At 48.1% G+C, this 20,425-nt stretch overlaps 2 protein-coding genes and 1 pseudogene across 3 annotated transcripts in view; 1 reads left to right on the forward strand and 2 right to left on the reverse strand.

Moving 5' to 3' along the window:
• LOC8028494 (tudor domain-containing protein 3) overlaps positions 1-12,864 on the forward strand; it is a 96,526-nt gene extending 83,662 nt beyond the window's left edge. Inside the window, exons 12-13 of the mRNA XM_029980404.4 lie at positions 9,126-9,251; positions 11,133-12,864. Of these exons, the coding sequence (XP_029836264.2) occupies positions 9,126-9,251; positions 11,133-11,492 (486 nt within the window). The 3' untranslated portion in view covers positions 11,493-12,864. The remainder of the gene's footprint in view (positions 1-9,125; positions 9,252-11,132) is intronic.
• Positions 5,301-20,425, reverse strand: part of LOC8028489 — a 63,304-nt gene continuing 48,179 nt past the window's right edge. Inside the window, exon 6 of one of the 2 annotated variants that reach the window (XM_040212651.3) lies at positions 5,301-5,395. The gene's annotated coding sequence lies outside the window, so the exon portion shown is untranslated. Of the gene's footprint in view, positions 5,396-12,664; positions 14,980-20,425 lie in introns of those variants that run through there. The other variant, XM_029980874.4, reaches the window with a different exon arrangement.
• Positions 13,343-13,924, reverse strand: LOC120841695 (annotated as a pseudogene).

Raw genomic sequence — 20,425 nt, forward strand, 5'->3', positions numbered from 1 at the left:
AGCTTGTACCCGACGCGTTACGAGAAGTTTGACGACGCGGAATAAATGTCTGGTTAAGCTCACGCGAGCAAAACGAAACAAAGAAAAAAAAAAACATGAGCAAGGTATGCCGGTTTTTTGTTGTTATTGTTTTTTTAGACTGCATGCTCGACTTACAAGTTATACGATATCTTTATTATACGATACGCGGGACAGTTTTAATGTTTGTTTTGACATCATCTTGATTTCTCGTTTTCGCAGTAGCTACTTTGATGGTATAGATCGGGGGTCTCAAACACGCGGCCCGCGACTCGCTGGGATACGGCCCGCAAGCAACGGGCTTCGAGCACCCGTTCCCATGTCTCGAGTGCTAGAAATGGCATGCGCCGATTCATTTCCGTTCGACGTGTAGCTCTGTTTTTATAACGTATCAGGCAATTTATAGTACTATTTTGTTTTCATTTGCCTCGTGTTTCGTTTTAAGTTTTGCTTCCCAGGTTTTCTTCGCTCAAGGACGGATCTGGGCTGCACGAACTCGAGCTCAGCCGGAGAAACTGTCATAGATAAAACCTACGAGGTCGAGATTCTCGCCTTCAAAAATTATCACTATTAACATAGAAGCCCTTTCTTTTTCTCAAACTGCCGCTACCAAACCATTACTAATGCAAAAACTGACTTACGATTTTTAAAATTTTTTTCGGAACATGTTGAATTGGAATAGTTCTCGAGGAAATTGAAATACAGGAAGGATAGCGTGCTTCCTCTCTTGGTCTTTTAAAAAAATGGCAGCACGTTAGTGGGGTGGTACAATTTTAAATCGTGATATTATATAACCCAAGGGCCCAAGGTAGTACCATACACCAATGAAAGATAAAGATATCTGCCAAACTGCGAGTTTCCAAAAAGCAGAGAGCACGAAGTCCCTTCTCAAGAAAGGACCCCCCCCCCCCCCCCCTCCCGTTTTAGGTTGGCCCTGGGACTTTCAGGGGTGGACTAACCGACCCCCACACTCGAATGAGTTTGAGACCCCTGGTATAGATAATAAATAGCCTGCCGGGAAGAGTAAAGCCTGCGGTATTTCAAAAATATGTTTAGTTTGGTACCTAAAAATAAGACGCTCAGATTTCCCTTTAATAACATTTCCACGTGCTCTTCCCTATGGTCCAGCCAGGCATAGCAGGATAAACAAAGCCTGGTCTCTAACAATGGGAGGTATACAAATACGGGCCCGTCGTCCACCTTTCTTTTTACGTCAGTCGGAATGCATGGGAAAACGGCGCATCTTTTCCTCCTTGGAATCTCTGAGCCGTAGAAATGAACTGTATGGCCCACTGAGATCGAGGCCTGAAGATGTCTCGAAGACTCTTTCGGAAAGCGAGTCGACCAGAACAAGAGGAGAAGTTACACGAAGGCAGCGAAAAAAACAACACAAAAACACGCCCGAATAAAACGGTAAAAATAATGCAAAATTAGAAAGAAACAAGATGCAGCGTCATGTCCGCCCTGGTATCAGCCTCCGACATCCCTCCTTTTGGGCGTTGCTGTGCACGGGCTCTTGCCCTGTCTCCTCTCCTCTTCCTCGAGTTCTATCGCGGTGCGTTGGCACGTCTCGCACGGCGGGTGTCCTTGGGCAACCTGTTGTCGGTTCGGCGCCCGTCGCTTTTTGTGCCTACGGTGTTGTTATCGGTGTCTCTCTCTTGTCTCTTGAAGAGTCCATTGTTTCAGACCGCGCCGCTCTGGAGCAGGTCCGCTCTGCTGTTGTTTCTGAAGGCACGGTTGGAATTCGGCCGGTCACACGCGGACGACGCTTGCTGCGCGCCGCTTTGGTTTACCTTACCGTGGATCGCAGCGGAGTCTACGAGCCCGTCCCAGCCAGTCGGGTGCTGGGAACGGATCACGTGACCACGTGCTGCGCGCCTCCCTCAAAGGTCTGGTGGCACTCGCGTGATGGTGGGATCGGCTCGGATTGGCTCGGATTGGCTCGTAGTTTCATCCGTGGTCCATCGGAAGGTGAAACGAGGGTATAGTTCGTTGCGCCTTTCGTCGGCTGAGTTGGGGTGAGAGTCTTGCCGAAGGAAAGAGCTGTTCGCTCCAGTGGCCGACAGTCGGCATCGTTACGTTATGAAGTCGTGGGGGTCGTGATGGCTACGTGCGTGTTTAGGCGGTCGTTCGATGATACTTTGTTTGGTGGGGAGAGTGTGTGAGCAGATATCCTCTTGCGAGTGAATGTGGTGATTTTGTCTCCTAGTCAAGAAATACATTGAAACCAAAATAATAATCCTTAGTTGTGACGTGTCCGTAAACATCGCTAAGGCCAATAAACGTTGTACACTCTCGAAGGATTACAGAGAAAAGCCTAGAAAGAAAGACAAGCAACGGTACAATCGTGCGCATACTGGTGCCCGATGGCTTGTCGAAAAGTGGTAATTTCACGGGAAATATTTTTTCACAGATACGTCCAACTCAGATTCGAATTGCACTCTTGGAATGGGTGACGTATTGTACAACAAAACCGAACGAATAAATAAGGGCATCGAGAGCGACTGGACCGGGAGGAAGCACGAAAGCTTAAAAGCAGCGCTGAATCAACAGCTGCGTTGACAAGCTTCAGTGAAGACAGCGAATCATGTAAATGGCGTCCATTAAAAAAATAACATGATTCCAGTTTCTTAAGTATAATCTGTCATAGTTGTAGTTACTACAGCTAGGACAGCTTATACTTTAGAAACTCTGATGCCGGCATGTGGTACTAGTAGGTTGCCCTTGCCCGCAAAATATCTTGACATTGATAATCCCTGTGAACCGTCTTCAAACACGTTCGGGAGGAGACGAAGCGTCAGTGAGTGTAGGTTTCTAGTGTTAGTTTGCCGAAGAGAAAGCTCTAGAAGGTGATGTGTTGCTCTCAGAACCATGTGACGTAATGGGTGACATTGGCATGAAAAATAGAAAACCAACATATTCTCCCTGTTACAATCTTTTTGCCTTTTTTTTTTTTTCGGCCTTATCTTTTTTAGCACTTGTTCAAGAACTAAAGCATTCAATTATTCCATTTCGTTTATCGAAGGCAGCGTCATTGAATCGGTACATCGACGTGCGAGATGCCAAACTATCGAACGAAGTTTCCGCGTACAGCACAAGACGCGGTAGATAACCTATACGCGGTTCCTGTTTTTCACGAGATTTGTTTTATTTCTCGCGTTCGAGAACATGTATCTTCACGCTTACACACACACGTTACGTGCTGGAATGGATACGATAGTTTGCATCGTCTGCTGCGAAACCAAATGTGAGTGATGGCGACACGTGAAGTGGTACGAGCTTTGTCGACGGCTTTTACCATCACTTCCTTGATGACAATGCCCAAGTGCTCGATCTTTGGGCTTCACCGAAAGGAGGCCAACGCGGAGCGTACAGGCACGAGCGGTGAGTCGGCGTCGCCGTGTAAAATAGTTTTTTTTTTTAGGCTTAGCAGTTTTGTTTAAAAATAGCCGTGAAAGCTACACTTATGCGGTTTGTGGAGGTGAGTTATACGGCCCGGGGGGGGGGGGGGGGGGGGGGGGGGGCATGATATAGGGGGCTAATCGTAACGATCAGAAACTTGCTGAGCGTCATTGAAAACCGCTAAATCAACTATTTTTATAGAAAGATATAAGGCACGGGTAGGCAGTTTACGGCGTTCTGAAAAAACGCTTGATTTGGACGCGTTTCTAGGTTTCGGTTTCTTATCGGAGCGCATCTCTGCGCCCGTGGTCCTTCTCCCCGGTGGTCGTGGCGCAAAGCCACCCCCTCGCCTCCCTCTCTCGCGTGTTGCGCGTCTCGGCCACTGGGCAGCAGGACCGCGGGCGCAGAGATGCGCTCCGATAAGAAACCGAAACCTAGAAACGCGTCCAAATGGAACGTTTTTACAGAAGGCAGTAAAACGCTGCCCGTGCCTTATACCTTTCTAAAAATAGTTGATTAAGCGGTTTTCGATGATGCTCGGCAAGTTTCTAATTGGAACCATATGTCTATTTTTACTAATTAAAAGTTAATTAACAAGCTTTGCTTAATTAGCCGACTGATCGTTACAATTAGCCCCCTATACTACTTCCCCCTGGCCGTATAACTCGCCTGCACAAACCGAATAAATGTAGCTTTTACGGCTCTTTTTAAAGAAATATATTAATTTTTAAAAAAAATAGAAAGAAGGAACACCCTGTGTATTATTAAACCGTGGTTGGCTTTTCGGCAGAGGTTCGAATTCAAGATCCTGGGTTCAATCCCCACCCCCTCCCGTTTCGATCTGGATGGGCATCGCACCGGCGTGCGGTCGTGCACCTCTACTGCGTGATGCACGTTAAAGACCCCAGGCTAGCGGTTGTACTGCACTGGCTGAATTGCTCATCTATAGTTGGGAGGCTCGTCGCCCGTCGAGGCAGACCAAGTTTTAGGCTGTATAAACATATACACAACCCAACTTTTCGGCAGAGGTTCGAGTTCCCATTGACCAAGCACGAGTCGTAATCGAACGCCGATGACGCAGCACTCGGAGTCTGATGTGTTGGATGGATGGATGAATGAATGGATGTTACTGGCTATTCCCTTCGTAACGGGCGGTAGCTTGCTCCACCTAGTGTTGTATACACGTTCCTCTAAAACAGGAACGAAAGCTCGTTTCTTGTTCCCTCTCGATCTTGGAACGAGTTCCTGTTTACGAGTTCTTGTGGTTCGAAAGAAACGCGTTCCCGCTACGTTTCTAAGATTGGACCATGTTGTTTACGTTAAGTTACGTTTGCGTATTTTGGTGAAATATTGTGCCGCATAATCCGTAGATGAAATAAAGTGATCGAGTGAAAAAAGTATCCAGATTGAACTATACGTGTCGAGTCGTCAGATCACATTTGTTCCAATTATTTTTTTGTTTCGACTATCTCTTGCACATTTTCCCCTCATCCCTTTAAGTAGATGGCTCCGATCATGGAAAGCCTAAATGTCGAAACGCGTTCTATAGAAACGTGGTGCTTTGGAACGCCCTTCCGTATACGGCAGTGCCTCCCACTGGCTTCCGAATGGCGACGAAGCAAACTCACCACCACTAAGGCCTCATTTGTATAGAAGGTGATGACTTATCCCCATTGATGATTTCAACATAGCATACTTCTAGGAAATAAAAAAAAAAAAAAATATATGCGCTCTTTATTGACCGTGGCTACACGTAAACAGGTAGGTAGCGGAAACAAGGTATCGTTCAAGGTCGCGAGTTTTGAGTATATCCTCGCTCGTGCACGTTGGGTAGTGTTTTGTTGCTGTTGCTTAAGCGAAGACGAATCGGGCTCAAGGAAGATCGTGACGCTTCGCTGCGGAGATTCGGAACGTCGAACCGGGAACGCGCCACGGCTCCGTGAAGTTCCTCCTCATTAGGCTTAGCGAGTCGCCGCTGGAAGACAATGGAACGTTTTGTCGTTGTTGTATTATGAACACTTTTTTTTTTCTTACGGGGCGTGCGCTTTCCTGTTTAAAGAGTGCGTTGTTTTGAACGATGTAACTTTCGTGAGTTGTTCACAAACCACAAAGAATCGGAGAAGTCTTGCGAAAAAAATAAACGATTCTTCGGCTCTCAATGGATCTCAAGCTTCGCCCAGATGTTGCGCGATACCAGCATAATGTATACCCTTCGATCTCTTTCTTTCTTTTTTCTCCCTCTCTTGCGCGCGGTCTTTTGTTATGTGTGTGTTTGTGCGTTTTTCGCGTTTCTGTGCATCAGTGCTTCGAAATCGACAAAAGTGCGGCTTGCTTTCTTACGCGGCAAGATGACTTTAAGTTAGAGCGCCTTGTCCTGTATGCATTTCTCTTCTCTGTGGCCTTTTTCACCGTGAACGCTTACCGACTAGCCCAACTGTCCATTCTCGGATTAATTTAAGCTCCAACACAGTGACGAACGAATTTCTAATGCCGTTGGATTTAATCCTTGCCTTCATTAGTCTATAGTTCCTTCCATTATCACCAATGAGGGTGTTTAAGAAGACTCTTGGGGAAAATTTCATACATATCTGACCGGGGCCCCAAGTAGAGATTGCTTGCCCGTTTCAACCTAACTCGTGTAAAAAATAAATAAATAAAATAATGCGGATTTCTTAAAGGGGCTTGCAAACAACATTAATACCATCCTGCTTTGTCTGCTTTGACTATTTTATTTCTTAATATGAAATACTATCGGTCTATGCGTATGACCAAGATAGGGGACCAGAATAGGAGCGGAAATTACACAACACGTGGAAACACTGACAAAACACACACACACACACATCCATACGACTGTTCCAATACAGTTCAGTTGTACCACTGATCGAAACATCTAGATAAGGGAAGCAAGTTCTTGCCGACTTCCAGCAGCCACAACATGAGCTGGGATACCGATATTAATCCCTGGAGGGGAGGAGCAAGGAAGATTGCTTCGTTCTCGCGTTTTTTTTTTTTTTTTTTTTCTTTGTTTTGTTTTGTTTTTTTCGTAAAAGAAAAAGAAAAAAAAAACCGAGTCTAGAACTATATTTTTTTGTTATTTCGGTCCTTTACGTTTCTGGTATGCTTCTTACGGGTTACACCAACAGCATGTATACTCGTTGCCACACGAAGGGAAAAAAAAAGGCATTTTACTTATAGTTTTTACAAGCTTTGGTTGTCGAAGGAAGCGCTTTCGATGTTTGAAACGTGGACGTCTAGACAAAATAAATTAAACTTAATCTAAGATGCGCTTACATATGTCTTAATCTAACTCATAAGAAAGAAAATTAGTAACGCACTAAAAGAAGAGGCGGGCCTTTTATCTTTTTTTTTTTTAATTACGGCTTTTTGAGATGAATACGAGTATAGAATAGTCAAAGCCCGTGCGTTGACGCTTCGACGTCATCGCAGTCAGATCGAGCGCGGACACTGCCTGAACACGAGTGCTGGATGAGCGTCCCGCTGGGCCTCGTGTTCGGTGAATGCGTCGAAGGATGCTCGGCCCACTTGCTCCGTTGGCGCCATCCGAATGCGATGATGTCACGTGGTGGTAGAAGAGGATGCTCACGGGCTTGGATTAGGGGTGGGGGAGGAGCGGTGCGATTCGTTCTGCTATAAAGACGTAGTACCGTGTCTTCTACCTTACCTTAGCTCTTCTAACAAAAAAATAAAAAAATAATAAAGTGACATTTTCTGACTGCAGATAAATTTCCTATAGTTGTATACCCTTGTATATAAGTGCATGGCGTTAGAGCCACGAAATGAGCTATGCTTCAAGCTAAAGACACTTCAGTCATTCGCGTGGATGGATGGATGCTAAGCGACTGCACCCTTCATGACGGGCGGTAGCTCGCGCCACCTAGCCTAGATCTTGGTACTTAAAATCATTGTCGCCAGTTATCTGAAGCTCTACGTCACGGATTCGGAAAATTAAAAGATCCCCATGCAAACAAAATTTATTATTTTGTTAGGACCGCTGTCCGGACGATATGTCCACGTCCTGGTGGACGGACTCACTGTGAAGGGCGAGGAACGAGACGGAGACGTTGCGTTTAAATAATGAACGATTTGCTCGAATCACGTTCAAACTGGAACGCCTACACCAAACGCAACAAAAAAAAAAAAAGAAATAAACGCAAACCAACTCTTACCCTTTCCTTTCGCGCGCGGCGCATTTACACACAATGAAGTTCAAGGAAAAAGAAAACAATGCTTTCCTTAGCGCGCAGGCGCTACTCACATATAAAAGAAATAACCGGCGCAGCAATGGTTTAACGGCGTTGTTCACACTGGACACTAGGCACGAACAAACAAACAAAAAAAAAAGTATAGCACAATAATAGCTCTATATGGCATACAATTCTACAAGTGTGAGTGAAGCGTACCTGGGTCCGGAGGGTGGTGTGGGTGACGCGGGCCCCGTGCGACGCTGGTCGGAACGGGAAAGTCTGTGCGTGCTTGAATGCTCCGTGGAATGTTCCTCGGCACCACACTCATCCACGAGCACACACACTTGGGGGCCCGCAGAGCCGCGCCGAGGTCTTCCCGCGTTCCGCCTTCCCCCGCACCCGCTGTCGCTCCCAACTTTCGCGTCGCGTCCGCCCACCGGTCCAGTTTCGGCATACAGTGTTTTGACTCGGCTCGGAACCAAGCCGAGGTCCTCCCTTTCCCCTCTTTTTCCTCAACAAGACTACAACAACAAAAAAAAACCTCCCGAGTCGGGGACAAAAAATATCGCCGCACCCTCCTCGAGAGGACCCAACCCGCGGTTCCCAATTAGCATGGGCCGCGAAACAGCACCAGCCGATGGCCCTATAGCTCTCCCGCTCAACCCGCGGGGCAAGGGACGACCGACGACAGGATGCGCTCCCTCGCGAAAACTCCAGAAAAAAGAGAAAAAAATAGTCGAATTCTGTGACACACTATACCTGAAATCGAAGGAAACAGTTATCCGTCCTCCGTAAATCTTAAACAAGAAAAGAAAATGAAAATAGCCTTCGACAGAACAAAACGACATCTCCTGAGCATCCTGAGTATCCGAAGCTCAGGAAAATCTCTCTTTCGAGTTATACCGATCTCCAATACGGCTGGAAACTGAAGGAGAGGAGATGAAGAGAGTGCGGCGACTTCGGAGCTCCGAACTCTGATTGGAAGGATGGGGGGTAGACGCGGACGCTGCATGGCTACCTTTCTCTCCACCCTCCAATCAGAGTGACCAATCGTCTGCTCCTCGCGCAGCGTCTCGCGTTCAAACGCCGGATACCTGCGTTCGGCATCCGAGCGCGCGTTCGAGCTAGCCTTTCCGTCTACCCACTATTCCTTCCAATCAAGAGATCGGCGCTCTCATGCCGTCGCACGTTCTCATCTTCTCCTCTCCCTCGGGTTTCTGTCGCGTATCGCGCCCGTTTTGTACTGAGTATACCAAATGTTGCCATTCTAAGCTTACGTTGCGTTCTGTCGGATCCGCGCGGATCCGTTCTGGTACCATGCGGGTCTGGGTGTAACCAGTCGGTTCCAGTGAGACGCATGGCACTGGATCCGCACGGGTACGGGTGGATCCAATCCGTTCCCGTTGGTTCCAGTAGGGTCTGCTTCCTGCCACTGGGCGCGTAATGTTTAGTTTCGGTATTGCAGCGTAATATTTCACACAATGTTTATGTCTCCAGTTCTACAGGGCGGTGGTGCACGAGGTGTCCTCCAACGGCAACACCTGCGTGGTGAAGTTCGTCGACTACGGGAACCACGAGGAGGTGCTTTGTTCGGACGTGCAGACGGTGGCACCCGGCCAATGGGTAAGTCGTGCAGTCAGTTCGTCAAATCGTTTATTGAACCACAAGGAAAGGAGAAGATGGGCACCTTGTCAGTAGCTACGATGCTTAAAGGGGTCATGAAACGATATCGAGTCGGAATGTTCATGACTTTACAGAGGCGTACTGGTCTTAGTCTGGCCCAAGTATACTCGCACGGGGACCGCCTCTGATTCAGAAGCTTTTTTGTCGCGGTGAAATTGCGAGGATAAAAGGGGACTATTTCTTTCAGTCTTCGTTCGCAAAGCTTCATGCCGTAATTGTGGGATCAAAGCCACCGGCCTGACGACAGTCGAGCGCGGCTCATGGATTGTGCGCGAGGATTGCGTGAGCACTCGACTTCGGCTTGTGACTATCAATGTCTCGGCGCACTCTCGGGTAGTGACTCTTGTCCAACCACTGCGGTGATGAGAATAACCAAACTCTAACAATGCCTGGAGCCCGGCTTGTGTTTTCTACTTTGACAACCCCATTGCGTGCCAGGCCACGTGACCGCTTATTTCTGGCTCCGAGTTGAGAGGATGAACCATGCTCATATTTCTCGAATTTATTTTGGCGACTGGCATCCCCATTAAGAAAAACTGAGGCAAGTTTATTCAGTTATTTTGTTAGGGAGTGATTCCAAGTAGCATTTAGCGAAAGTAGAAAAATCATAACCAAACTCTAAAAATGCCTGGAGCTCGGAACGTGTTTTCTACTTTGCCAACCCCAGCGCGTGCCACGCCACGTGACCGCTTGTTCTGGCTCCCAGTTGAGTGGATGAACGATGCTCATATTTCTCGGAATTTTTTTGGCGACTGTCATTCCTAGTAACAAAAACTAAGGCAAGTTTATTCAGTTATTTTGTTAGGGAGTGATTCCAAGTAGGTATTTAGTGAAAGCAGAAAAATCGTTTCATAACTTCTTTAATGACTCGCGGCCATATACTTTTACTTTTTTTTTTTCACCGGCCTTAGCTTTATGAAAGACGTGGCAATACCTCAACCCCTGATACAAACGAAGTACGTGCACTCCGCGACGCTGTTAGCGCGAGCAAACCATCGCAGGCTTTCTTTGTTTTTCTCTTTGTATCGAAGGACTGTCATCAAAACCACAATAGTAGTGGTACTTACCTCAGTTATAAATTTTGATTCCAGCAATTGACGTCATCATATCCCCCATTCACGCCCATTCATCCGTTGATGGGATATAACGTCAATTTCGTTGCGTGTGCTCGCGCACACCGGCGCCTGCTGGATCGTGGAAAGATCATGCGCCACTTATTATAAACACTGAAATGTTTGGTTCGGCGTCCCTTTAAATGATATCATAATTTCCCCCCGTCTTTGTCTTGCTTCTGTTTTTCTCCGGTTCTCTCGAGCTTGGTTTTCGTGCCTGGTTGTTTCGATTGTATGAGAACGGCAAAAGTTGTCCCGCCTCCAGCGCGAGCTTACTGCCTTTTTTAACGCTTCGGCATCTCGACAGCCTCGAGCGTGCACACGCGACCAAAGCACGGCGGAAGGCAACCATCGCGTGTGGAGGCAGGGCATCTGCAAGAGACGCCTTGTTGTTCTCATCCTGTCGGTACCTGTAGTGAGGCTACAGTGTAGTGAAGCTATAGTTTGTTGCAGGTTGAGGATAGCAGGTCAGCCCCTTCAACAAAGCTTGCCTTGATTGTTTCCTTTTCTCCTGCTTTTGCTCCGCTAAAATGAAAAGAGTGGAGGGCTTTCTGGGAGGAGCTTTTCTTACGTTGAAACAGACTATTATATAGAGCTTAAAACTCGCGAAGTGTCGGGGAGCAATTGTGATGAACATATTATCAAGGGGAGAGGTACGTGTTTACGAGGCACCCGCCCCGACAGTAATGTCCTTTTTTTTCCTGGACAGGATAAGGGCCAGATGAGCTCGTCGCGGACAGACCACCACCGCCATCAAGGAGGCCATCCGCAGACACAAGGCCAGTTCAGCAGCAACAAGGATTCCGAAGACTATCGCTACCTCGAAGCCATGATGCTGGGTCAGTCGTCGGGCGCGACGCACCAGCCACCGCCCCAGCACCAGCATCAGCAGGCGTACCACCACCACCATCAGCAGCAGCAGCATCATCAACGATCCGCCGAGAATTACGACCATGGGTACAGGGGACGGCCTGCCCAGCATCATAAGCAACAACCGGGGTTTGGCAATGGTCGGCCCCAGCAGCAGTACTATCAGCCACCGGCGCAACGAAGGCCGGGCCCGTCTTGAGACGGCGCATCCTCAAGACTGCCCGTGGACCTGGGGTCGTACTTCGGTGACGTGGGCACGGGTCCTCGGCCGGCCAGTGGAGAAGGGCAATCTCGGGCTTCGGTGGATTGATCCTCGCTTTTTTTTGTGTGTGTGCTCTGGGCGCCTTGCAGACTGTCGTACTTTACTCGTCGTGCTGACGTTGCTTTTGAGGTGACATCGGATTGGATCCTCATAAAACTTAGTTTACCGTTTACTCCTCAAGGCTGGGCCGAGGCTGTGGGCACCGGCCCGTAACAGTCAGCACTAGGCCACCAGCTGTTCTTGAAGTCGTTGGTTTCTTTCACTCCATCGGGAGAGGATGGGGGTCCTGATGTTCAGATTTGCTTTTCAACTCTAGAATGGTCACCGACTTCTTTAGAACGATAAGGAATTATTGGTTAGTCTCGGCTCCAGTTCTGAACTTACTGTTTGCTAGGATGTTTGAACGGTCCGCGCGACTTTTGAACCTGCACCGGCGGTCGCGACGCTAATACAAGCAGGGAGGGAGATTCGTTCTGGAGACAGAACAGAGGCTTTCCTCTTTCCAGCTCGCTTTCCGTTCCGAAGATGTCGGTGACCGTAGCTAGGTATTTGAACCTTCTCCTTACTAATATAAAGATTACCATGTCGCAGCTGCGCCCTCTCAAGTCAACTAAAAAAAATAACGTCAGTGGTGGACGGAATAAACTAGAATGCACGACTACCTGTCTGGTGCATGCCTCGACGTCAATTGTGCCCATAAGTGTGGAATGTACCCGTGGGAGGGCGTGGTTGCAGGTGTACGTCTATACTCCGTTTCGCCTTACGATGAACTGTGGTGGACGCTACGAGCCATCGTAGCCGATTAAATGCCATGTGTCACGTGACCTACAGACGTGCGCAAGGCGTATAGTCACGTGGTACGTTGACAGCACTGGGATGGCCCGTAAAGGCGGCTGCGGCCGGTGGCCAGGCGAAACGGAATGTGGACGCCAGCGAGCGAAACGAGGAAAGGGGCGTGCGTTCTATTTTGTTTTGACCGTGTCCGTGCATGTGTATGCTCACACTTTGGGTTCTTGTTTGGGCTTCACTTTTTTCGCGACGTCTCGTGGACACCGGCAGCCATGTCTTGTCTGGAAGAACACTCGCGAAGAATGAGGTGGACTCGGGTAGACATTCTGTCTGCCGCGTTTATTTACACACACACGAGACCCCAGTGCGAATTGTGACTGCCGACGAGATGTGTGTACGTGCGCTTTTGTACTTCTCGAAGTCGAACCCCGTGGCACGGACCGTTGGTACATGTAGACGCTGAAGGGGAGGAAATGCACGGCGTCAAATAAACCTGAAAACCCTTTGCCTCTGCCTAAAACTTGTGTTTGGATACATCATGCTTGAGCCGCGATTGTTTACAAGCGCCTGTCAGTGCTTGTCTACGCGCGGTAACAAAGCCTCTAAAGTACAAAACAAGATTTAAAAAAAAAAAAAAAATAAAGCAGCTCTTGCTTTTATAGATTTTTCCAGCTCTTATCACCCACGCGAAAGAAATGCCCAGTCACGGCTGTGGACGCAACAGCGTCTCCATATTTCGTGAAAAAGAGCTATTGCGCGAGTTCAGAACGCGCTGCACAGCCCACTAGGTAAAAAGGCACAATGAGAGGGATGAACGTCTGACGTCATCGCCCCACAGAAGACGTGCGTGTGTCTGAATACCGTCGTTTATGCACGTTGTCACTGGATACTTCCCTGCCGCGCCATCGAAGCGAAAGCCTGTCTGCTGGAAGTCCGTGACCCGCCAGCCGAGTAGCGATCGTGAAATGGCAATGGGTGCTCAAAGTTTGATTGACTGCTCACGGCGCTAAGGTGCGGCCTGATGGCGCGTCAGAAGAGATTTGCTGACTCATCGCCAGAAAGCGAAAACACCGCACTTCAAACCGACGATACGCAATGTAAAAAAAAAATGTTGCGAGATATTTACGAGCGGGTAAGAACGGGAAAGGGCATTGCTGTGGCTTCGGCTTCGGGGCGTCTTCGTTCACAGTCTTACGTCTTCCGGCCATCGAAGTCTGTCAATCCGTCCGCTTCCAGTTGCAACATTGGAACGTGTTTCTGCGAGGTACAGTCTCCACCAATATGAAAGACCCGCTCGGACACGGTGGCTGCTGGGATCATGGATGGACCATGGAAAGAGATAGTCGCGGACCATTGGAAAGTTGAGTAGTGTCACGGGAAAGCGAAGATTCCATATAGCCACAGACGGGGATAGTGCATTCATTGAAGTGTTTGGCGCACCTGTCTCCTTTGCATACTGTGTCCCCCGGCTGTGGTACTTGAGTCGGCGAGTTGAGATGGTAGTGACCAAAAGTCAGATCATTCCTATTCCTGGGTAAGGTTAAAAATACCCTAAAATCCCGAACGATCAACCACCTCATATTTTAACGCTGAATTAGCTATACATCTAACTCCTAACCGTTTTCGGTTACACACTTCTGAAACGGAAACCGCGAGTGCCAACCGAACGCTCAAGTAGCGCCAGCCGAACGTCTTGCTCGAGTAGTTCCGAGTTTATTCCGCGTATCATGTCACGTGATCAAACACAGCGCCGCCAGCGACGCGCTCTAGTCGCAGCACGCGCTAAGCGAACTCCGAGCTTTCACTTTTTGTGTCGACCATACGCTCTCTTACTACAGCAGAGCTGTTAAGGGCTAGTTTCCCCAGGATCGTGTCCCCCGCATCGTGTCCCCCGCAAAGAAATGTCGACACAAAACTCTGGTTGCCGCCGTCGCTCATAGATGGCGGTATAGCTGCTCAGAGTGTTGTGTTTGCCGGTTGTCCGCTTGCCGCCGTCGCTCATAGATGGCGCAACCTTTCGAGCCTTTACACTCCGGCTTGCCGACTTGCGGGCCCACCGTAGTACAGCTTCGCTGAACTCTTCCTTCACCTAAGTGGAAAGGCTAAAAGTTTTTGCTTTTTTCGCCCACTTCGCGGCGCTTTCTGAATAGGGTCGTTCACGAGGAAGCCGCAGAGCGACGCGACTCTTCCATCTCTGTTCCGATATGTCTCGTTCTCAAAGTTCTGGTACCGGAGTTGCTGGGGCGCCAGAAACGGCGGCGCTGCATCACATTTTGTGTTACCACTCCCCTTGCCACGATAGCAGGTAAAAAGATATATATAATATATATATATATATATTTTTTTTGTTACCTTTTTTTTCTGGGGGTGGGCGTTCATTCGAGATTTTACGGTATACACGAGAACCCTGTGACACAAAAATGTTCGAGCCCTCTTCCACCCTTTGTGGATTTGCCGTAAGCGGGCACTGTTGGAATGTGTTTTGCCAATGTAGCCTGGATGACTTTTTTTTTTTTCGGTCACGAGATAACAGTTCCAGCTGCCACTTCACAACTGCTGCCTCCGCCGCCCGCCGATGGCGACGTGCTGCTGCCTGCGGTTGATTTCTGTACAGGTCACGGTCTTGGTCTTGATCCTGGGGACAGAATGCAACAGTTGAGTTAATCGGGAGCTCCGATATGCCGACATGTACGGAGCAAAATCTATAACTTTCTATCGTGCAGTGATCAAGTTGAATAGACGCAACAGAGAAAAAAAAAAAAAAAAACTTTATTGTGAAAGCGAACTGTCCGGCACTCGAGGGGTCGATCTATCACTCTTCCTAAACTTATTGGCACTCGCACGCAACGCCACTGACAAAGACGCTTCTTATTTCAAAAACAAAAGCGGACTTCCCCTTTCAGTCTCTCCTTCGCAAAACTTGAGGACGTAGTCACGGGGATTGCAGTGCTAACTCAGGCTTGATTATCCCATGCTGACGATAGTCGAATGCAAGTTCTACGGGGCGCAACTTCGTCTGCTTCTTTTGCGGGGGTTCTGGTGACGTCCGAACGCCAAGCTCTTACTGGTTCTGATTGAAGGATAGTGGGTAGACCTCAAGGGAGCTTGCTTTGCGGTCTACCCACTATCCTTCTATCAGAGCTAGGCGCATAGATTGGACTCAAGCTCTGTGTGAGCACTCGATTCGGGACTCGTGACAATCAACGCCTCGAAGAGCACTCGGGTAGTGGTTCGTATATACAATCGGCATTGCCCGGAACTCGGCGCTTTCCCCGTGCTTTTCCAACACCGGAGCATTTGGCTTGAGGAACTTTGGCGGCGTATAATCGGCCCCAGATCACGTGACCGCTGGTTCTGTCTTTGGGTGGAAGGGGTCAACGCTGCTTGTCTTTTTGGAATTCGTTTTCGCGACGGCCGTTGTGTGGAGAGAAAGCAACGTGTGTTGTGCAGATGATGACCATCAAGATTTAATATATATAGCGGTGTTTACCGGAAACATGAAACTCGTTACACCACCCCCTTAAAGCTTCAACCGCGAGTTACGAGAGTCCCTGAAAACGTCTCTTGGAGAAGTGAAGCCGGGTTTGTTCCACAAATTTGTTTACTATTCTGCCTCGGTGATGATCACACCACAAAACAACTTTAAGTGCTTACATCTCGTACTCCATGTCTATTATGTCTTTACCTGTAGGCGCGCAGCTGTTTTCTATCTAGAAAGAAACCAGTGATTGTAAGAAATGTTAAAGTGTCTAGAAATTTTCAGTCTGAAAAACAAAAAGAACATTGCTGTAACGTAATCTGTAAGTTATCTATAGTTGGCCCGGCCACATATTTTAGCTAGGTATCCATAGATTTGATCGTAAAAATTCGTTACATGCACCAATAGATGATTCAAACACTTTTTTTAGCCGCATACCAGGTAACTCAAAATTATCAATAGTACATCATAATAGCATCAGTTGTATATCAAAATCGCCGTCGATGCTATTCGAATTCTTTTTTTGCTCGAACCGCCGCATCTATTGAACCATCATATACTAGTGCTGGGATTCATAACCCACGTAAAATAATGCAGAGGGCAACAAGTTTTTAATCCATCGCTACTTGTGGAAACCCAACCAGCGCGACTGTTTACCAGTGTTGTATTCGGATTTCGCTGGCCTCTCTTGAAAGATTTCAACTTTATTTGCCTATCCAGAGTGCTTATCCCGTTTTGTGGTATCTTTCATTGTGAAAACCAGGGAATTACCAGGGCTTGTAGCCTGCTCGGCATTCGTGCGAAACCAACGAAAAAAACAAAACAGAACGTCGACTGGCTCGTGACTCGGGCCGTTCGACGATCTTCGAGGATTATCTCCTCTGGGATAACCTCATGAAAAGCATCGCGGTCTTCGCAAAAAAATAGCTGATCGTTGCGGGGTAGGGAACGGAACAGACACGCCCGTTCCTTGGCTTCAGTGCTATGCAAAATACAGTCTCAAAACGTGCCCTAGAACAAGTAGGGATTTCGTCCCATTCCCGTGAAGTAGCTGTGGTCGACATTGTAGACTGGACGTGCTGTACGTGTAACTTCTCAAATAAGTTCGGATAGTGAGCCACCGCGAGGTACGCACTTACAGTATGTTAGTCGATTGATGAGACCTCTTCTCATATTGTAAGCAGAGAGTACCCACGCCTTTCGGCTATCGTGTGCGGTCAAATATTTTCGACCGTTAATACCTTTGTAGATTGACGCGGCTGAGTGTAGGGCGTCGTGACAAATTTGCATAAAATGAGGCAAACATTCTAGAAGCTTATTTGTGTTCTGTCGCGTATGGACACTCCAAGAATGGCTTTCATTGGTTGGTTTTTCTTCCCAAAAATGGTACAGTGCTTTCTTGAGAAATTCTATTCGCAATAAAACACAAAAGAAACAAACGCAGAAATTTAGCCGCCACCAGTGTTTACCCGGAATAGCGCCTATACGCAGACGTGCCACATTCGACTGATGAGAAAACCCACAGCCTAGCGCAGTCGGGCAACACTGACGCACACTCTCGAAACCGCAGGGACGCGCGCTGTGAATAGCTTCGTTTTCCGGTTGAGACTGTCGTTGGAAATCTCATCTCACAGAAGACCGACGTTCTGAAAATCTATTCAAGTAGCCCGACGTTTTGCGTTTAATTCCCCTAGTTTAATTTCCGCGTCCAGTTGACATTGTATACCTGTAACGCGAAGAGACTGCTTTTACGATTATTATATTATTATTATCTACAAAGGGCGTATGTATTCTGTGAGCACCAAAAGATATGCGATCTATCCCCGGCGTTGACATATTCATGCGTCGTCGCTCGACATTCACAAACCGGCAAACAAAGAAAAAAAAAGCTTTTGTGAAAACTCTTTTGAGAATAAAGTCTACTTCCGGGTGTGCGAACGATGCGGCGTTCTCGCATCGAGGTCGCTGGCTTCTTTTTCTTCCCCGTTCTTTATTTGCACGAAAACTCGGCGACTCTTTCTTGACGACCCATCGCTTCGAAAGCAGGCCAGGCACGCGGAAGAGAAGAACACTTCAATCAGAAAGCGCCTCCTGCGCACTGAGTATCAATAGCGACCATAAAATATAGCAACCGAAATGCCCGCGTGCAGGAAATGAAACACGTACGCTATTAGGAGAAAGAAAGAAAGAAAAAAAAAACGGACGAAAACCACTAAATAGACGTATTGCTAAATTACCCAAGCATCAAGGAGAATGCAGGGAATGGTGTTCCACGCGCCACACGCGCACGCCTTCCCCGTATAAAAGGTTCGAAGTAAATAATTCCCAAATAAAGCGTTGACAAACGCGTGTGCAAGATGCAATTTGTTTTAGGCTTTTGCTTTAGAAAAGTTACTACTGCTGAGGCCAGCACGTGCGGCACGTGGAACACCGATCCCTGCATTCTCCTTGATGCTTGGGTTATTTAGCATTAGCAATGGGTCTTACTGCACAGAGGCTAAACCAAAAACGTTAAGCCGCTTTTTTTTTTTTTTTTTTTTACAGCGGAGTTGTTAAAGGGACACTGGCACCTCCCAAAATCTTTTTTTTTTTTTTTGCCAGGCGATTTATTATGATGTCGGAAGACTAACCAATCAATATTTTGTTACAGCGTCTCGTATATTTTTAATAAAGTAAAAAAAAAAAAAAACGCAACAGCTGGAAACCGAAACTTAAACTGGACTGGGGAGGAAGAAGAAATATAAAGAGAGGTGGCGGAAGTCACGTGGATGTGATAATTCTTTTTTTTCCCCTAAACAACGCATTTGCACCTTTCTAGAAGCCACAAAAAATAGGTATCACATTTCTTTTCTATTTTTAATAGTGTGTGCGTGCCTTCGATGACCTACGACTTTCATTATATTTGGTGGTTATGTCTAAACCATGAAAAAACGGCACATGGGCACGAAGGAGAGAGTGAGCGCGACTCAAATCGGCCAATTTTTGATTGGGTGTTTTTGGACAAAAAGAAAACGAATTCCGAGCCGCGATTGTTTTCTGAGTAGTTGGGCTCTCATATGTAATGTACAAATAAAAACCTTGGCGAGCATAAATCCTCTGTCAGTGTCCCTTTAAGGGCTAGCTTCCGCAGGCTCGTGTCCGTCCTCAAGTCACCTGATGACACAGAACTCTGGACAGCTACCGCCATCTATGAGCGACGGCGGCAACCTTTCCAGCCTTTCCACTCTGGCTTGCCTACTTGCGGCCGGCCGTTACTTCATTCCCACCATAGTACAGCTTCGCTGGTCTTCCGTCTTCACCAGAGTGGAAAGGCTGAAAGTTTTTTTTTTACCCGGAGTTGCCAAGCTCGTGCAGGCAGTGATAATTTTACGGTGTATTCTTCATGAATTTAGAGCGTTTAGGGAACCGTTTTCGGACCTCCTATACGGTATACGATAGACCCTCCGGTACGAACTGCGCATGCGCTAACACAGAAGACTCGCACATCCGCAGTTCGTACCGTGTCGGATGTGCAAAAACGGTTTCCTAAAACACTCCAGTAGGGTCTTGTGCCAACCGTTACCGTGTTTCGCGTACAGCACCACCGGAGCCTTTGAAGCTTTTATGCGCGCGCCCCGCGGTCACGGTATCACCCGTGCGCGCGCCTAAAACCTGCAGCTTCAAAGGCTCCGGTAGTGCGGTACACGGAACGCGGTAACGGTTTGTTAACAGTCCCCAATGGAACGCTTCAGAATACCGTCGCCGTTGTAGCAGCTCCCCGGTACCGGCTGTGCACGAGGGTCTCAACGAGCGCATGCGTAGTTGGTGTGAGCTACGGTAACGGTGTCGGTGCCACGGTAAATAGCGAGTTTTAGTAGACCGTGTTTCCCGCTCCGCTAAGCCCCTCCGCTACCCGGAACTCTACAGCCAAGGCCATCGGCGCGCAGGCGCAGTGGCGATTCCGCGCTCCGCTCTGCAGAGCGGCTGCACGAAAACGATCTACTAAAACTCCCTAATACCCGGGCGCTCGATTCCGGTACCCGCTCCGCTGGGAACGTCCTGCCGAGTGGCCCTTTTAGCCGGGAGAAATGAAAGTTCTCAGAGCGGCCGCCATGAGTGGTATTGAGCCGTGGTGGCGCGGACCGGCGGACTTGGTTAGACTGACTGTATCCGCGGTGAGAAGCTCGCTAGGGGCGCTTCGGTTTCCCGCACTATGGGTATTAGCGATGTGCGCGACCAAAAGTGTCGCTGCGGTCAACTTTCCACGACTGGCCAGACCATGGGAATATGAGCATTGTCAGATTGTCAACTTTGACGGTGTTAGTACCGGTTGCGATGGCTCCTAGCTTCCACTGTGCTTTTTAAACACACCGTCGAACTCGTCGTCGCACCTGGTGGTAAGTAGCCAGGGTAACAACTGCAGTGACGTCACGGTGAGGCAAATCTCAGTCGTGACGTCACGGATGGAAGCCATTAGAGGGCGCCACCGAAATATCTCGGCGCTACTAGGGCACCTGCTACCCACGCGGTTGTGTTTTAATTTTCATAGTGCATAGAATCTTGGCATTGCACATGCTTGCACCAGCAGAGGAAGTAGTATCCTCACTCTGGGTTGCGAAAAAAT

The sequence above is a fragment of the Ixodes scapularis genome, unplaced genomic scaffold (assembly GCF_016920785.2).
Source record: "Ixodes scapularis isolate PalLabHiFi unplaced genomic scaffold, ASM1692078v2 PGA_scaffold13__105_contigs__length_92229423, whole genome shotgun sequence".
In the NCBI taxonomy this organism is placed as follows: domain Eukaryota; kingdom Metazoa; phylum Arthropoda; class Arachnida; order Ixodida; family Ixodidae; genus Ixodes; species Ixodes scapularis.